The 25,654-nt window shown below is 44.0% G+C and overlaps 1 protein-coding gene and 1 long non-coding RNA gene across 3 annotated transcripts; one reads left to right on the top strand and one right to left on the bottom strand.

Moving 5' to 3' along the window:
• Positions 1–2,399: 2,399 nt before the first annotated feature.
• On the bottom strand, positions 2,400–12,664 carry SLC30A1 (solute carrier family 30 member 1). The gene is made up of 2 exons (XM_052806068.1): positions 11,838–12,664; positions 2,400–8,305 (listed from the first exon to the last, which is right to left on the bottom strand). The coding sequence occupies exons 1-2, from the start codon at positions 12,466–12,468 to the stop codon at positions 7,392–7,394; spliced, it is 1,545 nt and encodes a 514-aa protein (XP_052662028.1). The 5' UTR covers positions 12,469–12,664; the 3' UTR covers positions 2,400–7,391.
• A 504-nt stretch (positions 12,665–13,168) lies between these two features.
• On the top strand, positions 13,169–19,623 carry LOC128150189 (uncharacterized). Of its 2 annotated transcripts, XR_008237967.1 has the most exons (4): positions 13,169–13,260; positions 16,135–16,315; positions 16,773–16,870; positions 19,411–19,623. It is a non-coding gene; the product is annotated as an uncharacterized LOC128150189 (long non-coding RNA). The 2 variants fall into 2 exon arrangements; XR_008237966.1 differs by lacking the exon at positions 13,169–13,260 and having other exon boundaries at positions 13,351–16,315.
• The last annotated feature ends 6,031 nt before the right edge of the window (positions 19,624–25,654 follow it).

Genomic DNA, 25,654 nt, shown 5'->3' with positions numbered 1-25,654 from the left:
AGATTTTCAGACAAACTTGAAACACAGCTACCAAGGCTGGCTAATAATTCTTGTGATAATTAAACACAATTCTTCCTTTCTTTTTTTTTTTGAACAGCAATGTGAGAAGAGCAAATCCCTTCAAAATAGCATGACATAAAAGTCTAAGACCTCTGCCACTATGGGTATTTAGAAGATTAACTGTTTAAGCCTAGATTTTACCTGGTATTTTAACCTAACCCCTCCTTACACTCAGCTGGAAGCATGCAGAATCAACCCCATCCATTTGGGTCAGAACCTTCCCATGTGGCCACAAAAATACGAGTGAAAATTGTCACCCAAATTGTGTTAATTCACCTAATCCATTTCTGAAGGGAAAATCAGCTTGTCTGCAACTGACTGGGGGAGACTCCTAGAGCACCCCAGGACAAGAACGATGGGTTGTGTCTCCAGCCAACGCTGCCTAATGCAAAAACCTCGAGGGTATAGCAGTATGTGCAGCATTTATCTGTGGGAGTGTTGTTCACTCCTAAACTAGGGTATGAGCACCAAGATCAGGTAAGCGCCAATGACCTAGTTACCTACTGAGACTCACCATGCTGTACTCGCTGCACACACCTGCTGAGCTGCACCCTCGGCTAGAAGGATGACACGGTAGCATCAAACCAACCAGCAAAGCTGAATCCAGGTCTGCAGCGGGCGAGCAGCAACCACTTACACTCGGCAGCCATACTCTGAAGCAAGAAAGACTAGCAGCAAGTAAATATCCCACTCAGCAGAGGTTTTGCCTATACTGCAGAATGCAACTGAAACAAGTGTAGGCCAACCCACAGCAAACCTGATCTAATAAATTAAATCTAACGAATTCACCTAGCGAGCCCAGCAGCGCTAGCAGGGAAGATGGAGGAGGACAGGCTTCAGCCCAGGCCAGCAACACAAGCACAAACACAGGAACAAACACAGCAGGTTGCACATCCTGTTCCACAGCATCGCCACGGCTATTCTTAGCTCCACTCGCTGGTGTGCGGGAAACGCTGGGATGCCTACCCATGCTGCGACTAGAAATGGAGCTTGGGTGACAGGAGGGGGGATTACAACTTGGCCTAAGCACTACTTTAAAGTTTCTGTTGATTGTCACGAAAAAAAGAAAAGATAATACAAAATACATATATATAAATGCTAACTAAAGTTTCGGTGGCAAGGGTTTCATACCAGGTTTGGGGTGCTAGCACAGATCAGCCTGAGAAGGTTCCTGCTGAAAAGTGCTCGCCTGCCTGGCGTCAGACACAGCGTCACTCCCATCCTGCCCTTCCCCTGTGGCATCAGCTTCTCTGATGTAAAAGCAGCAAGAAGGAGTTGTTCTGGGAGCTGGATCCGGTCCTTCAGGTGGTCAGGCAACCAACCATCTGGGGCAGGAGGTCTAGGAATGGCATGGGTAAAGGTACGTGTAAAAGCAAAAGTAAGCTATAGACCTGAAGCTTTGCTTCCCATCCCATTAATTAAAAATTCCCACACTAGCATGTCTCATAAAGGATGTTGATACTAAGTTTAAATCACATCTTTTCATGATGAGGTAGAAGCAGCTTTGGAAAATGGTGAAACTCAAGCTCATGTGCAATGCTTACAGCACAACCAAACATACCCTCCTACATACATAACTAATAATACGGAATCACTTTTCTCTCTTGAAGCAGAAAAAAGCAGCTGCTGAAGCTGGACCAGTGAAGGGCTCCAAAATGAACTCATCACGGCAAGCTCACGAACAGCTCAAGGCAGGTATTAGTAACAATCCTGACCTCCTCAGTATTATTGCTGGCAGCTGTATCTTTTTCTGCAGTCAGTACTTTTCTCACAACAAACTTTACAAACTGCAGTGTTTCTGAATTGAAACAAATGCAGCTGAAGAACACCAAAGCATCTTCTGCTCTAAAGTATCTATCTTCCAAAGACATTAAATAAAACAGTACAGACTTCTACTAGGAAGCCTACCTTATTGACCCACCATATGTTAGATATTTAACCATGGCCAATTAACAGGACAGGAAGATTTTTTTATTCTTTTCAAAGGCTGTTTTTCTTAGGAAAAAAAAATGCAGGAAAAAAATTGCATTTTGCATAATTAACTCTTCACATGATACTATAACTGAGCAACTATTCTTTTAATTGCACCTGGAATCCAGACAGTTGGAGGCCATCATTTTACAACCCATTTATTAACCTCTTCTTCTAGTTGTGCTCTTTGTACTTGTTTCTGAGGTTCTGGGAGACAGTGAAAGTGCATTTCTACTAGTCAAATTTCTTCCTAGGAACTGACCTGAGAAAGAAATCCCAACTAAAAGTATTTGGCATTCAAGAGCTCCATTTATTTTCTCAGGACTTTAATACTCAATACAAAACAAAACAAAACAAAAACAACAACAAAAAAGGAACATCATTATTTATTTTAAAAGAAGGCAAAAAGAAGTATCATCAATGAACACTAGCTATGCCAATTATATTTTAACATTGCTCAGAAGCAGGATCCAGGACATGAAAAAAAAGAAGCCAAATTAATCCCATGTGCTTTTTGGAGACATACAGATGAAAGATATTTTTCAGTATTGTGGCTTTGCTCTTCAACTACTTAGATAACATGGTGAATGCAAAAAAATATAAACATGAGCCTGCTAAAACATGGTATTGTACCCCACAGGCAGCTAACCACACAAAGCAAAGGTCATAAGGCATAATCAGACCTCCTGTTATCAGCAAAGCCACGTTTGATTTGGAAAATTGTCAAGACTGGCTTTAGCTCAGGCAAATGGAGCATCCACCTCTTTCCATCCAGCAGAGAAAGAAAAAACCAAAGTTACTACAGAGCTGAACAACTTCAATGCATACCTAAAAAGGGCGCAACTGATGCTATGCTATGAAACTAAAATAGTCAGAGCATATTTATATACTTTTAAATATAGTTAGCAGTATTTCCCATTCGCTCTACGTGGAACTTAGAACATCTAGCTACAAAATTCACCCCCTCTGTCCCCCTCGGTCTCTCCATAGCTGAAGAGATTAGAAAGTGCAGTCAAAGCAGGGGGCAGGGGAAGGAGAATGGCAAGAATCTTTATCCCTCCTCCCCAAACTCCACTAGGCAGTGTTTAATAAATTCAGATGGCCCAATCTGAGAAGCAAACAGAAATGTCAGTTTAGCTAAACTTGTTAACAAGTCTTAGGACACTTGGTGGGCTTTTTTTTCCTTTCTTTTTGAGAATGGGGAAAAGGAATAAATCCTGGAATTATAACAAACTGATAGTATTTCTGCAGCAAATTTAAAAACACCACAGTCCTGATTTTAATACATCCATAAAATCTAGGTACTTTCAGTTGTTCTTCAAAAGCCAGGCTGTCCTGGCAGAACCTTTGGACTCACTGCTGCAAGTAATTCCTTGCATGCAAGTAACTACTCGTCAGCCCAATTAAACTATTCATGAATACAGAAATTTACAGGACTGAGGCCTTGCCATGACTTTTTGGGAGTCACAAGTTGGGGCTAGTTTTGTCTTTTACATAACTATGTGTATGTCCATACCAAATACCATGATGCAGCAATAACAGATATTACCAAAAGCCTAGAGTGGATGTTGAAAGCAATCGAGCTAAAATTATAAGGGGTTCCACAGAAGCAATTTACGGTGCTAAAAGGTAAAGCTTCATGGTACTGTGGCTAGCCCACTGAGTATCTGAATTAGTTCTGCACTGCACCTTAGGTGCAGATACAATCTAAGAAGTGATTCTAAAATAGCATGTTTCTGGATGAGACATGTCCTAAGTGTAAAATATTTCACCCAATGATGTTTGGTACATGTTTGACACATTTAATCAGAAGCATAAACAATCTAGACACTGAAATACAAACTTATTTTTCCTTAAAATCAGTGTTCCATATTTTTTTATTTTAAAAATTCAGGAATGTGATACACAATACAATTAGCTCCCCACCACTGCAGTGTTCACTTACATGAGATTCACTAGTTTCACGCTTTGTGGAAAAAATAAAAGAGGCTGTGCAGTGTTTTTGAATGCTCCCAGTATTCTGGAACTGTGATCTTCAGAACAAATCAAGTCTGTGTAACCACAGACAGATCAGATTAAAAAAAAAAAAAAAATCAAACTATATCGCAAGCTAGCAGGCTACAGTCTGGTCTTATACAGCCAGAACAAACACAAAAATTGTGTTCCTGCTGCTGTACAGCCACCACCTTAACCTGACTATATGCTCTCAGGGAATTTACCATCAAGGGCTAAAGAGACTAAAGGGCCCCATTAACACCAGCTGGTGCTGCACATACAACACAGCACATGACAGAGAGGCCACACAACTCCCCCTTCTGTCCCCATCATCATCACCGTCACATCTGCATCTCTGTCCTGATAATAAAAATAACATGGGGGAGAGATTTTTGTCTTTTAAGCTAGCCATTGCCCGCAATGGACACAGAAATAGAAAAATATGACTTCTGGCACAAAAAAAGGATTAAATAGTTACAATGGAATTAGTGACTACAACTCCATCTATTCAGATGCATTTACTGAGACTGTTTACCAATGGTGGCAACTGTCAAGACTTAATAGTTGCTCTCTTTTTATAAGAGCACCAGGAGAGAAGCAAGTCAGGCTTCTCAGTGCTACTATGGTTTGTCTTGGGTTTGTTTTTTTAAATAAACTAAAGAGCAGTAGTTCTATGGTGCCTAAGTGATATACAGCAGGACCTCAATAATTCATACTAATGACTGAGACCAATTTTAAACTAGTGATCAAAATAATTAGTCAAAGTTTACCATAAAAAGCAAGGATATACATTTCCGAAAAAAATAGTACTTTGTTCATTTCAAAATTTACTTGGTTAATACTTTGTAGTATACTAGCAGTGGTAGCATATTCTGCAAATGTAGTCTCATACAAGATCTCATTTAACAGTCAACTCTAGATCATATACAGGTAACAGAAGAAAGTGTTAAGATAATTCGGACAAAACAAAAACATATATAAATACTATATTAACATACTTAAGTTAGTTTATGAGACTATACAACAAGCATAAACACAGAAAAAGGTGAGCGATGCCAATGGCTGTGAAGCACCAACATCCCCAAGCTAGCACAAAGCTGAACCGACCCATCCACACACTGCAGCTTCCTGTGGATGCATCTGAGCAGCCAAGAGGCAAAATAACTGCATGGTGCTGCGCTGCACCCAAGCTCACAAACCTTGTGAGAGGGGGCTCTCGTGAAACTGGACTGAGCTCCTCTACTCTCCCCGATGCTTTGGCACATAGCATTTGGGCAACGCATTGGCATGTGATACAGAGCTCATCTGGCCCTGTAGACTGCACAGTTAATACACAACACCGGTAATCCACCCATGGATAATCAAGAGTTGACTGCAATGCTCTGCTGAGAAGTTGGGTAAGACCACTGACATGACCTGGGCCAATCCAGGTCTGATGAGCAGCACACTATTTTGAACTACTTAGGAGCAATTATCATATGAGACACATATTAGAAATGCAAACTAGCGAGGTGTTCTGTATCTGGAGGCAAAGCTACATTCCCTTCGCTAACAAAACATTCTTTTTTAAAAAAATCTACATTTAAATACTGTTAAAAACCTGAAAACCACAGCATCAAAGAATTTCGTAAGGCCAAAACTATCCTCAGTTCCCTCTGTTGTGCCTAGGTATTGCAATACATTTGTAAAAGAAGTAAATACCATGTAATTTAGTATCTTATACTCCTTCCAGTGCCTTCCAGTAACAGATCTCAGAGCTCTCCACACATGAGTTAAGCCTCACAACACCCCTGTGAGGTAGGTATTATCCCCATTTTAAGACAGGGAAACTGAGGCAGAATGTTTATCATGTCCAGAGTCATAGAGCAAACAATGGAAGATCTAAGTTGTTTTCCAGTTTTGAGCATAGGAGCAGTCATTTAAATCACAAGACATTATTTCCCATACATAACTTGAAGCTGGATCAAAAGGGTCAGGGTTTTAGATTAGGTTTCTTGTATGTTTTATCTTCGACTCTCATCCAGTCTCTGCCAAATTCACAGAGTCCATAGACCAGTTTCTCCTTTGTTAAGGTGTAAGTTGGCAGCATACTGTAACAGCTTCTTTAGAGCCAGTTGTCAACTGAGTTAACATATTAAACCATTTGGATACTTAATAAGTGAAATTATGTGATACATAAACATCTCAAAGTGTGAAATACAGTGAATTAAATCCTACTCCCTGCCCCACCTCCTCAAAAGTCAACAGAATGCTCCTGAGGACATGAAGGGGACCAGGACCGCAGTCACTGCAAGCACTTACAGACACACACTCAACTACAAGCAAAATGCACCACCGAATTACTTGTTACGGAGGCTACTGTCTATGCTTAAAAGCATGAATTACACTGTTGGTGCTTGGCAGACTTTCCCCAACAGAGCACTTACTGACATAACTAATGCTTTTATCTTAGTAAACTGAGCATCAGTTAAAAATGAAGCTCCAGCTCTTTATTCATAGCACTGTGAGTCAAGGATTCTTTAAACTTTGAAGATTTTTATGACCAGACACAACTTGGAAATAAGGAAAACCACCAGAAAATCCCTAAAATATGAAAGTATGCGTTACTTTATCGGTCAGTCTCACGTCTTGATCACAGAGCAGTATACAGTAGCTTGAACTTCCATTCTGGTAGAAAAAAAACCCCTTCCACATCTGATATTTTCACAAGCAGTTGACTTTAATTACCTCACTACCTTACCAGAAAAAGTGGGGACAGTTTCTAACAATCACATGATGTTGTCTTTAAAATATGCTATACGATAAATTCATTAGAAAAGCCTTCACATTTATTATTACATAGATTTAAGAAAAATATGTGAAATTGCAAAGTGGTTTCCAGTTTTAAGTAGTTACATCTTTAAAAATGTTCTATGAACTTTGGTTTCCTTAGGGCTTCTAAATAAACAATATATTAAAATATCTACAAATCAATTATTAAAGGAAAGAGTAGGTCCAAGAAATCTGTAACACAAATTGAGTTCCTACATGCTTATCCCTCAAATAGCTTTTCACTGGAAAAAATATTTTAATGTGAAGCACAGCAAAAAGTGTCTCTGCCAAAACGTTGAAACTGGTTTTCTGAAGTTGTTACAGCATTGGTGCACTTTTTGTCTGTCTCAGTACAAAGTCCACATAAACACATTGTATCATGACAGTGACATTATGTTCTTTAAAACAAGCATTCTAGATTTAGCAATATGACAAGAACAAGGACTTCAGCAATTACACTACTTGGCAAAATTGCATCTCAAACGTCTGTCTCTTCCTCTTGCAATATAGCTGTTGTCAAAGTCACCAAAACTCAGGTAGCACCATTCGGGGAGTTACAAAGATGATTCAAACTGCTCGTTTTGATCGGTGTTTGCCTCTAGCTTAACTGAAGGGATGCTCTCCGACTTAGTCCTCCTAGTTTTCGGAAATTCAATGACAACTTCTGAACAAGAAATACTAAGTGACGAAGACTTTTCTGTCTTCTTTGCAGTACTATCTTCTCCTGTTCCACAACACTGCTTCAAAGCACACTGAGTCCTGCAAGGAAATTCACATTTCCCTCTCCCTGATTCAGAGCCAACGCTGGCAAACTCAGGCTGAATGGTAGTTGCATGAATCCCTTCATCATGAAAGATCTCTTTTATGCGCTTTGCCACCATCATGTATGTGGAAGGGTCAGGACACTTTATGTGAGCAGTGCCAATGATCCTACTGCCTGCTAGCTGCCAAATGTGTAATTCATGGACTGCTTCAACTCCTTCAAGGGTACGTAATTTTGAGTTCAAAGAATGAACATCTATTTGTTTGGGAACAGTCTGTAGAAGTATAAGGGCTGACTCCCTAAGTAATGGGTAAGTTGTGTACAGCAGTATACAAACCATCATCAAACAAAGAATGGGATCTAAATATAGCAACCAGCATGGACCAGCCACCGTAATGCTCTCTTGCTCAGATTTGTTTGCTCTGCCAAGTGTTTGGGATAAAGTAGCGTTTTCCATGCAATGATTATTGACACATGGATTAAAGCAGGGCCCATCTTTGGGGCATGGATTCCACAACCCATAAAAGAGCAAGGCATTCACTACCACAATTACTGAACCTAAGGCATCTCCAAAAACATGCAGAAAAACTCCGCGCATATTAAGCTGCGCACTAGAGTCTTCTTCAACAACCTCCTCTACATCCAGAGGATAATGACCAGCGTTCCCATTCACTTGTAGGTCAGCCATGTCGTCTTTCATATCACCTGACAAGAAAACAGTAGAATGATTAGAGATATGCTATAATACTATGCATTACTATAATTCCATATAAAATAATAACCAACATTAAGCTTGCCACATTAAGTACAAAACTGAAAACCAAGCAACTCTACCCATTAACTCTTAGCAACATTTTCTCTGGCTGAGAAATATTCAGTTGTCCCAATAAGTGATCTAAATAGTCTAGATGGCAATTGCTTTTACATGGAGCTCAAAGATGTAGAGTGGCAAAATATGAGGATGACTGCATTTTAATTTATTCTACTGAAAAACTGTTTTCACATTTTCCAGCTATTTAACCATTTGACTACTCACTGTTCATTTCTTAAACAAAATGCAGAATTACAGAGCATATATAAAAAAGCTGGTTAAGTAGCTAAGTAACTTACTTTTGTTCCTTCCTTTGAAAAGCCAGAAGGCTAATCACATTGCTAAAATCTCTCTTAAACCATAGGACTGCACTGCTATTTTATATTAAAATTTATGAGGCCAGAAGCAAAAAAGCCTTATGGATACTGCTTTATAGTAACTTCTTTTCAGTTTTAGTAGTTCATTTCCAAAAGACTTCTGAATTCAAGGAAAAGGAAGTTTTCCTGAGATGGCGCATGGAGTCAGCAGAACTATGACATACAATGAGCTGAGCTTTTAGGTCTAGAACACAGAATTTATCAGCAGTATTGACTATAGTACAGCATAACTTATCACTGAAGCTCTCAGAGGCTATGAACTAGTGTTATTTATATTTCAGAATACCTATAAAACGTACTTTTTTTTTTTTTTTTTTTTTTTAAAGTGACATACAGCTGTTAAGTGACATATAGCTGTTGATACCCAAAGCCTGGTCATGGTCCTTCATGGTCATGGACCATGCAATGCATAAATGAACATTTTGGTGCCCTCCTTTGTCAAAACTGTCTCCGATATTACCACTCCACCATACCTAACTAGCTATAAAGGAATAAATGCACATATCATTACAAAGAAGAATGTTTTTTGAAAGAAAAACATCTTCCAATGTTCAAAATTGAAAGTATTTTACATGATTAACCTCCTACTTTTCTTCAGAAGTTCTTCTTTGGACAGAAAACTTCCAGTGTTAGAGAAATGTAACAGCCACCAGCCTGACAAACTGAAACAAGGAGCTTATTGCTTCCGTGGTTATTCAGTTCAGAGCTTTGTAAACATGAACATGTTAGCATGACCTGCAGCTTCTGCCGCTCGGCTCTCATGACTGCAATTCTGTAATCATAAAGAAGGGGTGGGCTTCTACGAAGGCGGCTGAGCAGGTCAGTTCCAAGCCTCAGGCTCATAACCTTGTGCATCCCTCTTCTGTCCTAAAGCTCCAGCTACATTTTCCACACAACTTCTATGAGTTATGGAACATGGGACCTGTAGCTTTCCAGAGAAATCAATAAATTAGAGGAAAATATCTCACGTTACAGAGTTCAGACCTCAGGGTCCATGATGAGAACAAGGAAAGAGGAACTTTTCTGACACTCTGCTGCATACCAAGTACTCAGAGAAAAGATTTGTAAAGTCAATAGACCTATCTATAAGGGTGGGTAAAAGGAAACACGGTTCCAGAAAGCTCTTGAGATTTTTTAATGGCAAAAAGTTAAAACATGTCCATTCGAAATATGCTCATTTAAATCTAACTATAAACTGATTACTTCACGTGAAGTATATCCACAAAGATACCCGTGCAAGACTAGCCCCTAGGGCTATCACTAGCTTTCCACTTCCACCTTAGGAAATCTAGGTGTACCCCTCTTTGTAATTTCCAATGAAGGCATAGTAGCACTCTCAGTCGTTTTCCTAGTCTTCACCTACACATCTTACAGCTTTTCACAACTCTCCAAGCACCTTTACCTGTAACATTTCCACGGATAAACTATGAATAACTCCATCCATTACATAATCATGACAGGGCATAGAAGGAAACACAAGCTTATTTCAAAGTTTCACTGTGACCAAAATTATGCCCTATTACCACCTAAATACCCACAACAAATTATTTGTTATTGCCAGAAGGACATCCATGAGAAATTCCAGACAAGTTAGCTCAAAACAGTATACATTTTAATCCATGCTATAAATGAATCTTTTAGCCCAGAACTAGTCCAAAACTTGGCTAAAAGCACAACTTCTCACCATGTCTCACCATGCAAGAACAATTCACAAGCCAAGATATCTATCAGATCAACAGTTAAGGGAATTTTACATGGTTTGAAACTAATTATTAGGATACCTTTGTTGGTACTAAACCAACATTAAGAGCTTATTATGTGGTCAAGAAAATGGTGTACTATATTCAGAGGAACTTTCCTATCCTCTTGCAAAACCTGTCTTTTCAAAACCAACATGGAGTCAAAACGGGGACCGGGGGTGTGGGGGGGGAGAGAGCAGGAGCTAAGTTTCTCAAATGTGTATTGGAACCTCTGACCACAGAAAAACCGAAACTGTAACAAAGTTCGCTCTGCTCAATTAAAGCTCCATTTCAGCTAAAACAGCGGTCTCCTGATGTCACCCTGAAAATAAGGGAGAGACATGGCTTCTGAAGACTGAAACCCCTTCCTCGTGGTAACAGGGATCTCATATGATTAGAGCAGAGAAACGGCAATTACACACCTTTCATTCTGCTAGCACACAGTACGTGGCTTCGACCGAGTGACTTCAAAATAAACTATCCAGGCTTCTGGATCCATTAAAAAAAAACCCCAAGAAATTCCTCCCACAAAATAGACAGTTTGATCACAATTGGGAAGGGAAGATTTTATATTTATCTCTATGTGCGAGTGAGTGGGAAGGTGCATGCTTTAGAAAGCTAAAGAAAACTAATTCAAAGAAACCACGCATGTCCTCTGACACCAGCGAGCTCCACATTCAATGCCTATCGCATGACTTCCACAGTTCTGATTGGTAGTTTCCAAGACTTCTTCCTATTAATACATATGTCACGAAGAAGTACAACATTATTGCAATGGACTGTACTTCAGTATGTCACATTCAGATTGAGATTAGCTTCTCAGGTAGCTAATAACCGACCCAACAGACAGATCCGGCTGTCAGGACCAAGGTGTTGAGCTGCGCTCTATTTGATGTGCAGCCAGTTCAGATGGCATTAGGGCAACTTCTCCTGAGAGCTTGTGTCGCTAGACGAAAAACACTTGTCATGTGCTTTCTCTACCAGCACCAACTTTTTCCAAGGCAAACTGCTTTACCTTAAGACTCTTGCACACTCTGACCTGTCTGGAAGACAAACTCAGAACTTAGGGCGCTCCTTTCAGCACTTGAAGGAAAGGTGCGAGGTAAAGACGCAACAGCTGTGTGCCTGAGAACACCACTAAGAAAGTTTCTTGCCTTGCCTCTTCCCCAGGAGGAAGGGCAGGTGGTCCCCATGAAGCCTGCACCAGGTGGGACCAGGATGCCCACCGCCCTATTCGGGGAAGGGACCTCTGCCACTTCCCTGGCGCTTCTATGCTGGGGCAGGACAGCAGAGGTTGCTGCAGGACTTACCTAGCTTCTCCTGGCTGACTCCGTTGGAGCTGCTGCAGTTCTCCACCAAGGTGCTGGTCTCCTCCCGGTGCAGCGCAGCCTCCCCATCCCCGGGTGGCTGCTCGGGCTTGGGGCCGCTGCGGGGGTGCTGCCTGCCGCTGTGTGAGTGCCCGTGGCCGTGGGAATGGCCGTGGCCCCCGACGCCGTGGTGGTTGAAGAGGCAGAGCCCCAGCAGGTTGATGATGAGTCCAGCCACCCCCACGCCGATGACCACCAGCGGCTGCTGGATCTCGTGGGGCTCCGTGAAGCGCTCGATGGCCTCCAGCAGGATGGTGAAGCAGAGGGCGGTGAGGAAGACGGCATTGACGAGGGCGCCCATCACCTCGGCCCGCACCCACCCGAAGGTGTTCTTCTTGGTGGCGCGGGTGCGCTGGGCGAAGCGCACGGCCACCAGCGCCACGACCAGGGCCATGACATCGGAGAGCATGTGGAAGGAGTCAGACAGCATGGCCAGCGACGACGTGACCCGGCTCACCACCACCTCCACCACGAAGAAGAGGAAGGTGAGCGCCAGCATGCACAGCAGCCGCGCCCGCCGGTTCTGCCACCACCGCGGCCCGCCCGGCCCCTTCGCCGCCATCCCCCCGCACATCGCGCCGGGGCAGCGGCTGCCGGCCCGGCGGAGGCGCGAGGAGAGCGGCCGGCGGTCGGCGCGGCGAGCGGCCCGCGGGCGCAGCGGAGCCCCGAGGGCGAGCGCAGCCCCCTTCCCCGCCGCCGGCGGCCCGGCCACCGCCGCTCCCTCCGCAGGCGCTGGGCGAGCAAACTTTGCACCCGAGCCCCCTCACTCTTTCCACACGGAACCCGAGCCGGCAAGGCCACGCCCCCCCGCCCGCGCCCCATTGGCCACCGCCCCCCGCCCGGCGGTGCCCGCCCGCCCCCGCCCCCCGCCTCGCTCGCCATTGGCCCGCGCGCCCTCGCGACAGGCGGCCCCGCCCCCCTTGTACCGCCCGGTGGCCGCGGCCCCCCCCCGCCCGCCGGGCCGTGCCAGGGGAGGGGGGCGGGGCCGCTCGCGACGTTCCGGGAGCGGCGGCTCCGATTGGCCGAGCCCGTCGGCTTCCCCCCACCTCCCCCGCCCGCCGCCCCGCAAGTCCCGCCCCGCGGCGAGCGGGACTCGTGCAAAAGGTGCGCTTCACACGGCCCCGGCCCGGCGCGCGCTTGAGGGCGGGGCTTCCCCTGCGGGCCGGGGCGGGGGAGAAGGGACCGCTCCGCGGTAGGGGGTCGCGCGGGGTCGGGGGGGGCTTTGTGACGTCACGCGGGGTGCGTTAGGGTCAGCACCGGCCGCTTCCCGAGGGGTCGGTCGCGGCGCACGGCCCTGCCGTCAGGGGTCGGGGCGGGAGCCGCGAGGGCCCAGCACAGCCGCAGCCTCCGGCCGGCGCGGCAGGAGGTGAGCCCCGGGAGCTGGCCAGCGCCGCCGAGCTCGCCGCGGGGGTCTGCGCCGCCGGCAGCCGCGGGGCCCGTGTGTGTGTGTACCGCGAAACCGGGGTGTGGGGGAGCTGCCCGAGGAGGGGCTGCGGCGGGGGCCTGGCAGCTGGCCCCTCGCGGCCGGGCAGCCTTCCCCGGGCCCAGGCCATCCGCCCCTCGGTCTGTGCTGAAGCCCTGGCTTTTGTTGGAGCGGCTTTTGTGCCTGTTGGATTACGAAGACGCGCAGGAGGCGTGCCGGCCTCGCAGCTCCTGAGGCACCAGAAATGGCCTTGCCCAGCCACGGCCCCTCTGCTCCTGCCTGCCTGGAGAGGGAGAAGGAACCAGCGACCAGCCCGCAAACTGCACGAACTCGCCACCCGTCCCCAGCTGTCAAATCAATGGGCCCATTTGCCAGCTACCGCACATGCCACGGTACATTCCAACAGCTACTTCTTACCGCCTTTCTAACTCCTAGTCTTGTTTTGAGGTTTGGCCTTTTTGCAGGGGCATTTCTATTTAATTTTTCTCCTGTTTGTGCCACTGAGGGCAGTAGGATGAGTGATGAGGCAATAATAACTGATGAGCAGTTAAAAAATTTGGAGAGAAGAAGAAAGTAATTTTGCTTGAGGAAGTTTTGAAAAGCTGTAGTATAACAAAAATATATAAATGCTAAAAAGTCAGTCACTAGATATCAGTTGTTGTATTAAACTTGTTGTAGTTAAAAAAGGAAAGGGAAAGCAAATATTTTGAGACATCCAGAAAAATCACAAAAAAACAAATAAAAAATTACAAAAAGGTGGAGTTGACCTCTTTGCCTGCTGTGTGCCAGGGAGCCAACAAACATGGCAGCAAGAGAGAGAGTGTCCAAGAATATGCCATGAGTAGCAAATGGCGAGAGAGGAAACAAATAGCCATAGCTATTTGTAGCTATAGAGGTGTAGCTGTGTGTATGAATATATAGAGGCAGTAAGAAAACTGGTGTACTGAAAAGGAAGATCTGGCAAGAATGCAAAAGCCTGTTGCTATACTTGGAGCTTCCAAAGGGATCGTGATTCAGGGTCCATACAAAGGTTCGTGACAGCTGGAGTTGGACGGCTAGTCTCACTTCATTAGGAAAATGACAGAAGGTGTTCACATTTCCACGAGAAAAGAGTTACCAACAAGCATAACTGAGACCAGTATTTCAGGGCAGGCTTCTCCAAAGCTCAGCAGAGTCCTGGTGAGTCCACATCTGTCTACCACATTGCTTTAATCTGTGCATGCCATCCCCTCTTCACTTACGCTGCAGTGTTATGCTCTTTATGTTGCAGACATGGCTTGGGCACCACGCTGACCTGTGACCCTGAACCCTGCTTTCTCTGAGATTGTTCATATGTCAAAATCTAGGTCTGCTATGTTTTTAGTTTAGCAGTAGGAGCCCATATGGAATGCTTTAATGACCATTGTAAAGAGTACTGTAAGAGAGTCAGTAATTAGATTGCTGTAACATTCTCCTCATCTACTTGGCTTCCCATATGCCGTAATATCATTTAATAAGATGTTGTAAATAATCAGGAAGCTGACCAGCAATTATACTGAAACGGAACATGCCCATGTCCTCTCCTCTCACACCCACACAAGGCCATCAGTTAATAAGGAAGAATTACCCAAATTTAGGATACATGGGTCAAAGAAACTGGTACAGCTCAAACCTTTTTTTAATTCCTGTAGGTGGGGTGGGTTATCATTTTACAGGGATTGGTCTTAATCCAATGGAATTTAGATAGGAAGGAAGGGAGGACAAGGAGTTTAATGTCTCGCATTGAATGGACTTCAGGAATTACCAAAACTGCATGTTAGCTGGTTGCCCCTGTGATGTCATAGTTTTCTTGATTAAAAGTACTCAGTCCCCTCCTGAGTGGAATAAACAGGTTATCAATTATCAGTACCACCCTTATGAATAAAATTTAATCAGCATTGAACATAAACTGTGTCAAGAGCTTTGACTGACTTACGGGAGGGGAGTTATGGCTTTTTTGGCTTCTTTCTTGGTATGTAAACAATGTCTAGATCAATTTGTGATCCTTTTAACATTTCTTCACCACGAGACCTAATCTGTTCAAGGGTACTGTACCATTGGTCAGTTTGCTGCTGTCTTCCCCTTATAGGATGGCATATTCTTGATCCTGCCCTTGTCCAGGGATAGCTTTTCTTCCTACTGTACCAGGCTGAAAACTGAGTTCCTCTTGGGGGCCAAAAGCCATAAGACATGGACAATATACCTCATGAGAGTGGGAGGGCATGGTTTCCTCCCAGTCGGAAAGTAATAACGGTTCTTCAGGCCTTCTACTGCTCCCTTATGAATAGGGTTGGGTGTATAGTTTTGTCCTATGGGACCCAGCAGCCACTGTTGCCTTAATTGGCTTTAAATACAGGGACTGTGATGAATAATGGCCCTGTGGCAGCCCAGTCCTGCTGCTGGACACATCAGGCACAGACCAGCAGCTGGACCACACAAGAGTTCACGTTGCTAGCTCTTCCCCAGACTCTTTCTCATAAACCAGTGTGCTCTACACTGCTGTTCCCAGGCTTTTCTATTGTATTACCATACATCAGCATCCAAGAGGAACAGGGATAGTTCCTAAATTTAGGGCTGTCCATCTGGCAGCATAATAAAGTTTAAGATTAATGGGAAGTGACTGATAAAGGTACCCAATGAAGCCATAAATGGTGTGTTACAGGAGAACATTTTGTTCCTGCTTATGCTTTTGAGGAGAGTACTATGTCTTCAAAGTAGGGAGGACTCTGGGTTTTTTGGTGGTTTTTTTTTAGGCTTCCAGGCATTGTTCGTGACTCACCCAATTCTTTCACGGCTCAGCTTCCGGTCTGCACACGTGGAAGGACCTGTCCCCAAATCTGTTTACTTACCATAAATGCTCCGTCTTCTGAGGGGAGAAGTAACTCTGAATCTCCGGCATGCAGCTTCATACCACCCCAGAACTGGGTGACAAGATGAGGAAAGGCTAAACGGAAAGCTGCTGCTTGTTGCCTGTTCTGAGGTAAAATGGTTTGCACTGAGTGCTGCTGAGCTCTCTTAAGTCAGCTGAGCACTGGGAAGAACAGGACTTTGGTTGGGAGATTCACTATTACTCAGCATGTTTGCTGAATAAATAAAGTCACTGCTTTTTCCTTTGAATTTCTGTGCAAGTTTGCAAGTGGAGAGATCTCCACCACGGAGGGCTCTTCATCACTCTGTGCCTTTCCACTTGGAAAAGGTGAAACCCTGTCTATGAACTGCTAATGCAGTCACATATTGCAGAGCACACTGCCTCCTTTTAACACCTAACTTGTTCCCTTTCTGTGCAGTCATCAGACCTGTCTGCTTTTAATAAAGGCTTGTGGGACTCCGGCAAACATGACTCCATCTGTCTGTTCCACTTCAAGGCTGTCAGGGTTCATTTTAGGCTGCGTTTCTTGCAGACAATGTCTCTCTCTGGTAGCTGTCCTTACAGTTAGATCCAGTCAGCAACACCAAAGCCAACAGAAGCATTCACTGTCCAGTTACCTACATAAACAAGTTTGTTCCTTGTGATGAAAAACAATACAAAGGAAAAGTGAGTATTACTGTTCACATAGCTCTACATCAAATTCACTGTTATATCCTGATTCAGGAAAGCAGCTTTATCAAGGAAAGGACTTAAACATGTGTCTGCAGTTAATTAAAAGGCCTTTGAACAGAGGCGAGTTAAGCATGTGCTTACATGCTTTTGTTTGTGACCTGTGAAGAAAGACTATAGCTGTAATTGGCATTAAGACAGGAAATGAAGAACATCTTGCTCTATAAAGAGATTTCTTCTTCTACCTGGTTACCATATTTGTGAAATCTGGGCTCTTTGGAAGTCAGTGGCAGGACTCCAGATAAGTGGAGGGGGTCAGTATATCATCCTCTATGCTTCTCCTGAACCCTGCAAAGCAGATTAAAAAACCCACTTCTTTCCCTTCCAAAATCTTTTCTCCCTAATAATGAAACAACACTTTAAAAAATATGCTTTTCTTATGTCCGGTTTTGATCTTTCCTTTCTAGGCTAGTTATTTTGCTTTCTTACTATCAAGCCATTCATTTGATGCAGTGGCATTTGGCAGCCTGCAACTGCTTCGTAACTTCTGGCACAACTAACTGCACAGCCAAGCTATAACTGTTTTTAATGAACGTGCTTTTTTTTTTGGTGGACTTAAGAGCATTTCCTGGCTGCTTTGGTTACCACTTTGTCTGCTTATGGTACAACTAGTATTTTCTTAAAATTCACAAGTAAACGAGCAAAATAGTTGCTCTAATGAGCTGTGAAGTTAATACTAATAAGGTGTTAGTTAGAGCTAATACCTTATTCAGCCAATGCTCAACTGGATCCTACTAGAAAAATCACCACTATATTAATCATTAAAGGAAAAAAGTCAGAAAAAAATGTGGTGTTACTCACTTTTGCACACAGTGTGGCTCTCTGCTGGAAAGATAGTAACAATGATTCAGCAGGGATGGAAAAATTCTGTAAATATGGAATTCATGGAATGAAAAAATGTCTCGCAGCTCATTTTTAATTATTACTGAAATAAATTATCCTTCATATGGCATTTTTAATAAATCATATTGTTAAGCTCTGCCTTTTGTTATCTTTAGAAAGAACATGAGATCACTAGTTCTAAGGCAATTCTCTTGGACCTGTGGGAATGAGCATCAATGAATCAATGGGTATTTGCTGAGGACAGACACTGAGAGAGGTGTAAGCTAATCGCTGTGGTGCCTGCTCCACCTACATACAATATCAGACCCCGTCAAAGAACATACAGTATTTTCTGGCATCAAAGTTGGTTATTTGGGGGCAAGGATTTCCACTGTCACTATAGGATGCTGGATTTCGTTGGTGTAGGATTTCTAAAGGTCTCTTGCTGGAAGAAGGTCACTCAGGTCCTTCGAGGTAAGTCCCTACAGGAACAGCTACTACTGTAGGGAAATCATAAACATGCATGTTATGGAATTTGAAAAGTCAGTTCAAAACTAGTTCCACAAGTGCAGCTTTGAATCGCATGAGGCTGCAGAACACCTGTGTAATGCTGCCGAAGAAGAAATGCCCTGTGGTGGCACCCTGAGAAATGGAGCCACACTGGTACGCCTCCATGTCTCCTGGGAGCTCAGTGACATCAAGGCACACTGTGCAAAGACCCGACTTCAGCCCCAGGGACTGAACTAGGCAATGTAAGAACTTGGTACGAGAACAGTATTGGCTCAGAAGAGGAAGATCCCCAGGCAAATTGGAATGAAAGCCATCACGCTGGTGGTATATATACAGAGCTTACAGGGTGGTTCCTGGAACAGCTGTGAGCACAGGATATGGCACATCCTATCATTTCTGCTCTGCAAGACAGGCCTGCCTGCAGCATGGCAAACAGCCTGGTGGCACAGGAGTAGCAGGGCATGCTCAGGCATGGGGGCCTCTGTGCAACACACGTTCACAGGCTCCCACTCTGACCCAGCACCAACAGGTCTTGTCTGGAGGGCAGCCTCAGGCTCATCCTCAGCAGGCAACCCAGGTGCAGCTGGTGTTTCCAGCCAGCTCGTCTACCCACACATACCTGCTGCTCTTGCTGCCACAACACACATCGGGCAAGAACGGCATCTATCTGTCTTGATGACAGTCTTTTTTATGTAAAGTCCTTCAAGTGGCTGAGCTCTAGCATGCTCATCATTTTACCATTTATATATTAGATATTAATTGTATCAGCTTGAGGTGGATGAATTTCCCTTTATTACACAAATGGATATATCTGTGTAAAAATGGTGCAAAAACACCATTTATTTTGCTGCTTCAAGTGTTTTCATTAGATCGCATTTAGGTCTGTAGGTGCTGTTAATAGCTGTTCATCAGCCATTAGCCAAGCTCATGACAAAGACTGCCCTTTCTAAGCTGCAGATATTTAGAAAGCCGCCATTCTAGCAAATGATGTCATATAATTAATGCCATCTACTAAAAGCAGATTTGGACCCACTATAAACATTTTCTGCAGGTAACCGTTTTCAGACCTGTTTGAAAAGCATCTTTGCACAGAGCAGAAGTAACATTTTTTTCAGTCCTGATCATTTAACATCGCCTCTTCCCAGGACTGATGCTGGGATTTGGAACGTGCTGCGAGCCTGACTGAGACCTGCTGGACACTGCTCCTTTCCCCAGGCACCAAACATGGCCTTCACATAAGGATGGAGACATGAAGGTCTGTGCTATGTCTCATCACCTCTTTTCTTTTCAAAGATCAATTGTATTTGATGTTTGTCAAATCATATCCCAAGACAGTAAGCATAAACGTATTAACTTTATGTTCTGTAACTAAATCTATTCCTTTTCAGAACTGCCTTCCACAGAGGCCAATTTGTGGTCAACTTAAGCCAGTTCAACTGAAAGCTGGTGCCGAAAAGGGCACTCACATTTCCCCTTCAGAAATCACATTCTTGCCCCCAACCAGGCCTCAGATCTAGCAATTATGGCATGTAATGCCATGAGGGGCATCATCTCCACCTGACAGTGCAACCAAATCCAAATTCTTTTTCTTCATCATTAGTTTTCAGCCAGTTCAGCAAGTTAATCCTATTTACCTAGGGCTGCAGGATTGCTAGATCTGACACATAGTACCATGTGATTAGGGCAGGGAAAAGTGTGTGACCCTATACTGGCAACAGCCCATATTTGCTGATGCTCATCTTGAAACCACAGTCTCAACTGGACAATAAGGGAGGGATTCATGCCTGGGAATTGGTAGCTGACACACAAACATCTTCGGATCACAAGTCCCTTTAGAGTCAGCAGAGATCTAATCGTCTTTGTCAGTGGAGCCTGCAATGTGATTTATCTCCTCCTGCAGTAGTATGTACTTGATTACATGAATCCCATCCTTAGAGCACCCATTTCTGTCATTGACTATAAAGAAAGCCTGATGAGAATAGCTCAGAGATGAGGTCAACAGCTAATGAGGTGACTCCTGCCCCCAAGTGTTAGTTCTGCCCATTGTAAGAAGACAAGGATTTTTCTTATTTGTACATTAAAGTATGAGTTAAGCGAGTTCTTTAATGCCACAAACTGCATAATGTCAGAAGGAAGAGTAGAATCCAGTGGCCCATCCTGCTAATACTAATGCTTATACCAATATACTAGAAATGTGATGTTCAAAGCTGTGTCTCAAGCTAAAATTCACAGGCATAGAGGAGGTGTTTGGATTTAATCAGTCCTGGGAAGCCAACAGTTCCCTCAGAAGCAAACAGGAGTGGTGGCCGCTCTTGGAAAGCAGGTCATTTATGTAGGCGATTAAGCATGGAGGAGCCTCACTTCAGGCATGAGTTTTCAAAAAACCTTCATCTAAATCTCTTACCAGCTAATTCTATACCGTTCATCATGAATGGCTATTCACATACCGAAATAGCAACTGTGAACATTGCTTCTTGAAAGCTTTATTTGTGTTGACCTGCTTTGTATCTAGCCAGATGTTTCTGTCTTAATGTTTTGGAAAACAAAAGTTCATATCAGCATGGGTGGATTAAATGATGTGCCACAGTAGCTGCAGAACCAATGGAGGGAACCGATTTCTACCACTGCTAAGATGACAAAGCAAATATTAAATACAGCAGTTACCATGGCTGTCCCAGGAAGGACTCGTCCATCAAGTTTCCATATAATCTGTTTGTGAAATACATGCTCCATCTCCCCTATTGACTAACAATGTATATTATCTGGTTAGTTAACAGTGGGGATAAAGGTCTTTTCCTGCCATATGTCAAGCTCTTGTGCAAAAAGCTGCAGTTAAGCTGTGTATAAACTTAGGATTGTGAACAGTGCCAACTAAAGATCTAGGAATATGCTTATTCAGGTTTTTATTAGCCACTTATAATAGACATACTTTGTGCCTTTGCTAATTAGATAAACCAGAGCCTGTTTCTTGAAAATTTCCCTATAGGAAGATTCTTCTTGTAAAAAAGGGAATATGTAAATAAGCAAAATATGTGCTTATTTGATGAGCAGTATCACAGCACACCAGTGTTGTTAATGCACTGGTACATGCATTTTATATCACTGTGGTGATAATAAATCACTATAAGCTCTATCAAAATACATATATATGGACACTAACTGTTAGAAACCAATGAATTAGTAGATCTTTGTCAAGCTGACCTTCAGAGCTCCTATGCTTGTTAATAATGATAGCCAACACCTTCATTTCTAATCTTAAATGGGAAAAATGTTTCCCACATGATATTTCGGACTCCTGGAGACTTGACTGCAGCCTATAAGTGCACAGAAAGGCAGCCGATGATAGTGTTCATGTCTTCACGTTTCCCCGAGGAGTCGTAACAGGCTGGGCTGACATAGTCCTCCGTAGGAGGCAACCATATCAGTGGATTGCGCTCCAGGACACTCTGTGTGGGTGAACAAGGAATTGGGTGTGCATATGTGTGGCCCCTCCTGAAATGTTCAGTATGGCAGCATGCAGGCAGCCTGTCGGCTGGGAAGTGTTACAGGAGGGAGAGGAGGAGCTGCTTGATCTCTGTCATAATTCACCATGGTCATATGCGATGGTTTCCTGGCATTGATTCTGGCCTGATCTAGCAGTCGGGGCAGCTGGGACAGTCTGGCAGAGCTACATGGCCCAGAGCTTCCTACCAAGGCATGTAGCATGACTGAGTCTTCTCTCTGTTGAGGTGATTCATCCTAGCCCTACATACCATAGTGTCCTCCTGACCCCCTCAGTCTCTCCCTCACCTGCTGTAACTATGTCACGCAGCCTGTTTGTGCTGGTCAGGATGATAACACAGGTGCCTCACACACGAACATCGCTGTCTGGCAGCCAAAACCCAATAGTTTGCATGCTGCCTAATCCAGCCACAGGTTAAAAAGCGAGTGTTGATCCCGGGTCACATTCAGCCTATGAAAAACCTCCTCGGGGTTGCCCAAAAGGCAGGGTCACGGGCAGCAAAGCGGGCTGCAAGCAGTGCTGAGCGGCTCTGGGCCGTCCTGGGCCCCAGCCAGGCGCTCAGCCTTCAGTGCTCCCTGCCCGGGGCAGAGCGCAACCGGTTACAGGGCTTGGAGCTCAGTGCCACAGCCTCTGACTGACGTGCCCCGCTGTAACCCGAAATTTGGCGGCAGCTCAGTTTCATGTTTCTGTATCATCTGCTCCAGCCGGCAAGGTAACCCTGCGCCGATCTGTCCCTCTGGGCTGCCGGGGTAGCACGTGTGCTTGGGGACCCTCCCGCACACAGCAAGCTGACAGAAGCAGCAGTGCTGTGACCAGCTCCTCATACTCGCTCCTGTACAGCTGTTTATCTGGGAGAGATGGAGCCTTTCGAGGGGAATGGTCGCCTCCAGCTTTTCCTTTCAGGGCTGCCTGCGCAGCCTTCGGACGTGCCTGAGTGCCATGATCTGCAAAGTCTGCACGCAGCCTGCTGAAGTCACCGAGGCAGCAAAGCAGCTAATAATTAAACATGCTTTTTTGATGTTACTGCTGGAGAAACGCTTCTGTAGCAAAGCACTAAGGAGAATACAATGCTCATTTACATCAAAAGAATATCCAGATACCCGAGGTAAATACTGGCCTGCATTTAGCATGCTAATTTCTGTGCTGCTATCTACTTTCCCTGACAGTTTCAGTGAGATCAGCGAGTTCTTCAGCCCTCTTAAAAATTCGCGGGGCTGTTGCCGTTGAAGTGAAAAGGGGAAGTAGTTGCATTTCCAAGGTGGTCTCAGTTTGGGAAATTTCAGATGACCACAACTGTAGCGTAAAATGTGCACAGGCATCTATTTGCACACAATCTTGGCAATTACAAGTGTGGTCATCTTCCCTCTAACTGAGTGACTGTTAAAAGTATCAGTTTAGGGCACACGTGTGCACACACAGAATAGATACAGTTCAGGAGGAAGGTTAAGAGCAAGGATTCCTGCTTTCCTAAGTCCTGGGAAGACACTGTTGGCTGCCTGGTGCTGGAGAGTAGTACAGTGGTCAGACAAACAGTGTAATATCCTGGGCTTTATTTGTTCCAGTAAAAAAAAATAGTGGGACTGAAAAATACAAAGGAAATGGAGCAGACAGAAAAGATGGAGCAAAGACAGCAAGTGGGGGGGGGGGGAATCAAAAGCAAATAATAGGCAGAGTTAGTTATTTTTACTAAATCCAAAGTTCTTGCTTCCTTCTGCCAGCTTCACTTGATTGTTGGACAGCGGGGGCAGTTTCTACAGGTTTCTCTTTAGCTAGAACAACTTATTAGTAAGATGTATTATTTGTAATAGACATAAGGGTATCACTTTATAAAAACATTCTTCTTCAGGAAGTAATAAAACACTTGCTCAGTTTAAAGTCTGTCCTCAAGTGTTTTTGCTGGATGGGTGTTATATTCATGTGGCTTTATTCCACTGAATCATCCCCAGGGACAGTAGAAATGAGGGATGGTGGAGAAAGAGGTTTGGAAACAAATAAACACTCTAAATCAAAAAGGCAGGACTTTGTATGCAACCCAGGCCACAATAGCATCAATGGCTCCCACAGGGCCAGGATTCCTCCTGCATTTACAATTGAAGGACAAAGCCTAATAATCTTGCCCTAGCTTTGCATACTTCAGCAACTTTCCTCAGTTGTTTGCAAACCTCTCAATTCATCGGTGTCTGACATATGGCAGATGTCTCTCAGAGCTGCTGAGTACCCACACTATCATCCTTCTGATGTCACCCAGACCTGAAACATAAAGGACTTGTCAGTGGGGGAAATGCTCAGCATTTATGTAGAGCTTTTAGTAAGACAGTTCTTATTGGGATATATTTTGCCAGGAAGGACCGGTTTCTTTGGGAATCCCCTATCCTTCACAGATGCTCTAAGGGAGATGCAAGAAAAATTTACTGATAATCTCAAGGGCAAGTTCTCAAGTTATTGCTCAAAGGTTGATCATAAGGAGCTGTAGCATTGATATGATTTTAAACCCTGACTCAGAGATTCTCACATCAAAGACTCCTGCCTAAACTGTGTAGTGTCTTCTTGAAAACTAGTCAGCAGCGATGGAAAGGTTTCAGGTCATGGAGAAGCCATCTCATTCCCCAATATCTTAGCCCTGCAGTCTGGCTGTCCCCTGGCTGCCAGTGTCTTCTGGCAAGAGCAGCCACAATCACTCAGGTCCAGGTATTGGAAATGTTTCAGATGTAGATGAATAAAATATTAATGAGGATCAATATGAGAGAAAATCTAGAAGTAATATGCTGCAAAGAGATGACCCTAAAACAACAGCTGAAGGGGTCAATGGACTTTTTATTATGATATTTGGCCCAAATTTTGCAAAAATGTTTCCCCATAACTCACAGGGAAGAAGTGATTGTGAAATGGGTCCTAAATGAGAATTCTCATTTGTAACACCTACCTTGTAAAAGCAATTACATGGAAATCCTTTGCTTCCAACAATGCTGAATTAGGGTTAATGTTTCTACCATCCCAGACAAATGACAATGAAACCCCAAGTAGCTGTAAATAAACTACTGTTGTTTAAGCAGCCACTCTCACTCCCGTGCCAAAGGAGGATTAGCTCAGACAAAATAAAAAAGGGGGAAAAGATATCAAATATTATCATTTGATACCTCCTCAGTAATGTATATAAAATTACTTAAAATTACCCTTCTTTTTTGAAGAAGTAACCACTTCCTAAAACAAATAAGCAAGAGTGACACTACTCTGAGCAACCTCGATGAGAAAGCAGAGCACCAAGTGCATATAGGGACAGGCTCACCCTGTTAATTCAGAATGAACTTCCTCTCCTGCGAAGGGAGGAAGTCAGGCTACTGGGCTGTCAATCAGAAGGCTGGTATTAATTTAAGTAATAAAATTAGAAGGGTAGAAGTTGCCACGGAGGGATTTCCAGTTTACCTAGTGGCCTGCATTGGCATGTTGAAAAGGACAAAATAGCTGTACCAAGACAATAATATATCAGCCTGGGTTTGTTTCTACTAGCTACATGCTTAAAACAAACCAAAAACCTCACTGCCAGGTAATGCAAGTTCCAAATATGAGTTTCCTTAGAACAACTCCCAGGTTGAGAAATGTCTAGTGTTCTTTTCATGCATTTATTATTATTTATTATTTACCAAGGGCAGGAAGGGACCTCACCGGTAATCAGGGGTCTTAAATGTGTTGCGTGCAGTTAGGGACACGCAGTGCTGAGACTAGGTACATATCCTGTTTCTCAGCACTGCTGAGGCTGGAACAGGACAGGATGATTTACAGCATGATAAAGAGTTCTCCAGACATTAAATAAATGAGCAGCTACTCTTCTTCCAGGCCGAGTCACCAGGGAGAATGAGCCTGTAAATGGGGGAAGAGACTAATTGTTT

This window comes from Harpia harpyja, chromosome 13 (assembly GCF_026419915.1).
Source record: "Harpia harpyja isolate bHarHar1 chromosome 13, bHarHar1 primary haplotype, whole genome shotgun sequence".
Lineage (NCBI taxonomy): Eukaryota > Metazoa > Chordata > Aves > Accipitriformes > Accipitridae > Harpia > Harpia harpyja.
This window is presented reverse-complemented; position numbering and strand designations above follow the sequence as displayed.

What these genes read in the sequence shown, in the direction of transcription:
- SLC30A1 (XM_052806068.1), bottom strand. Translation starts at nt 12,468, where the DNA reads ATGTGCGGGGGGATGGCGGCGAAGGGGCCGGGCGGGCCGCGGTGGTGG. An exon ending in AGTCAGCCAGGAGAAGCTAG is followed by an intron (nt 8,306 to 11,837) that starts GTAAGTCCTGCA and finishes TTTTCTTGTCAG; the next exon opens with GTGATATGAAAGACGACATG.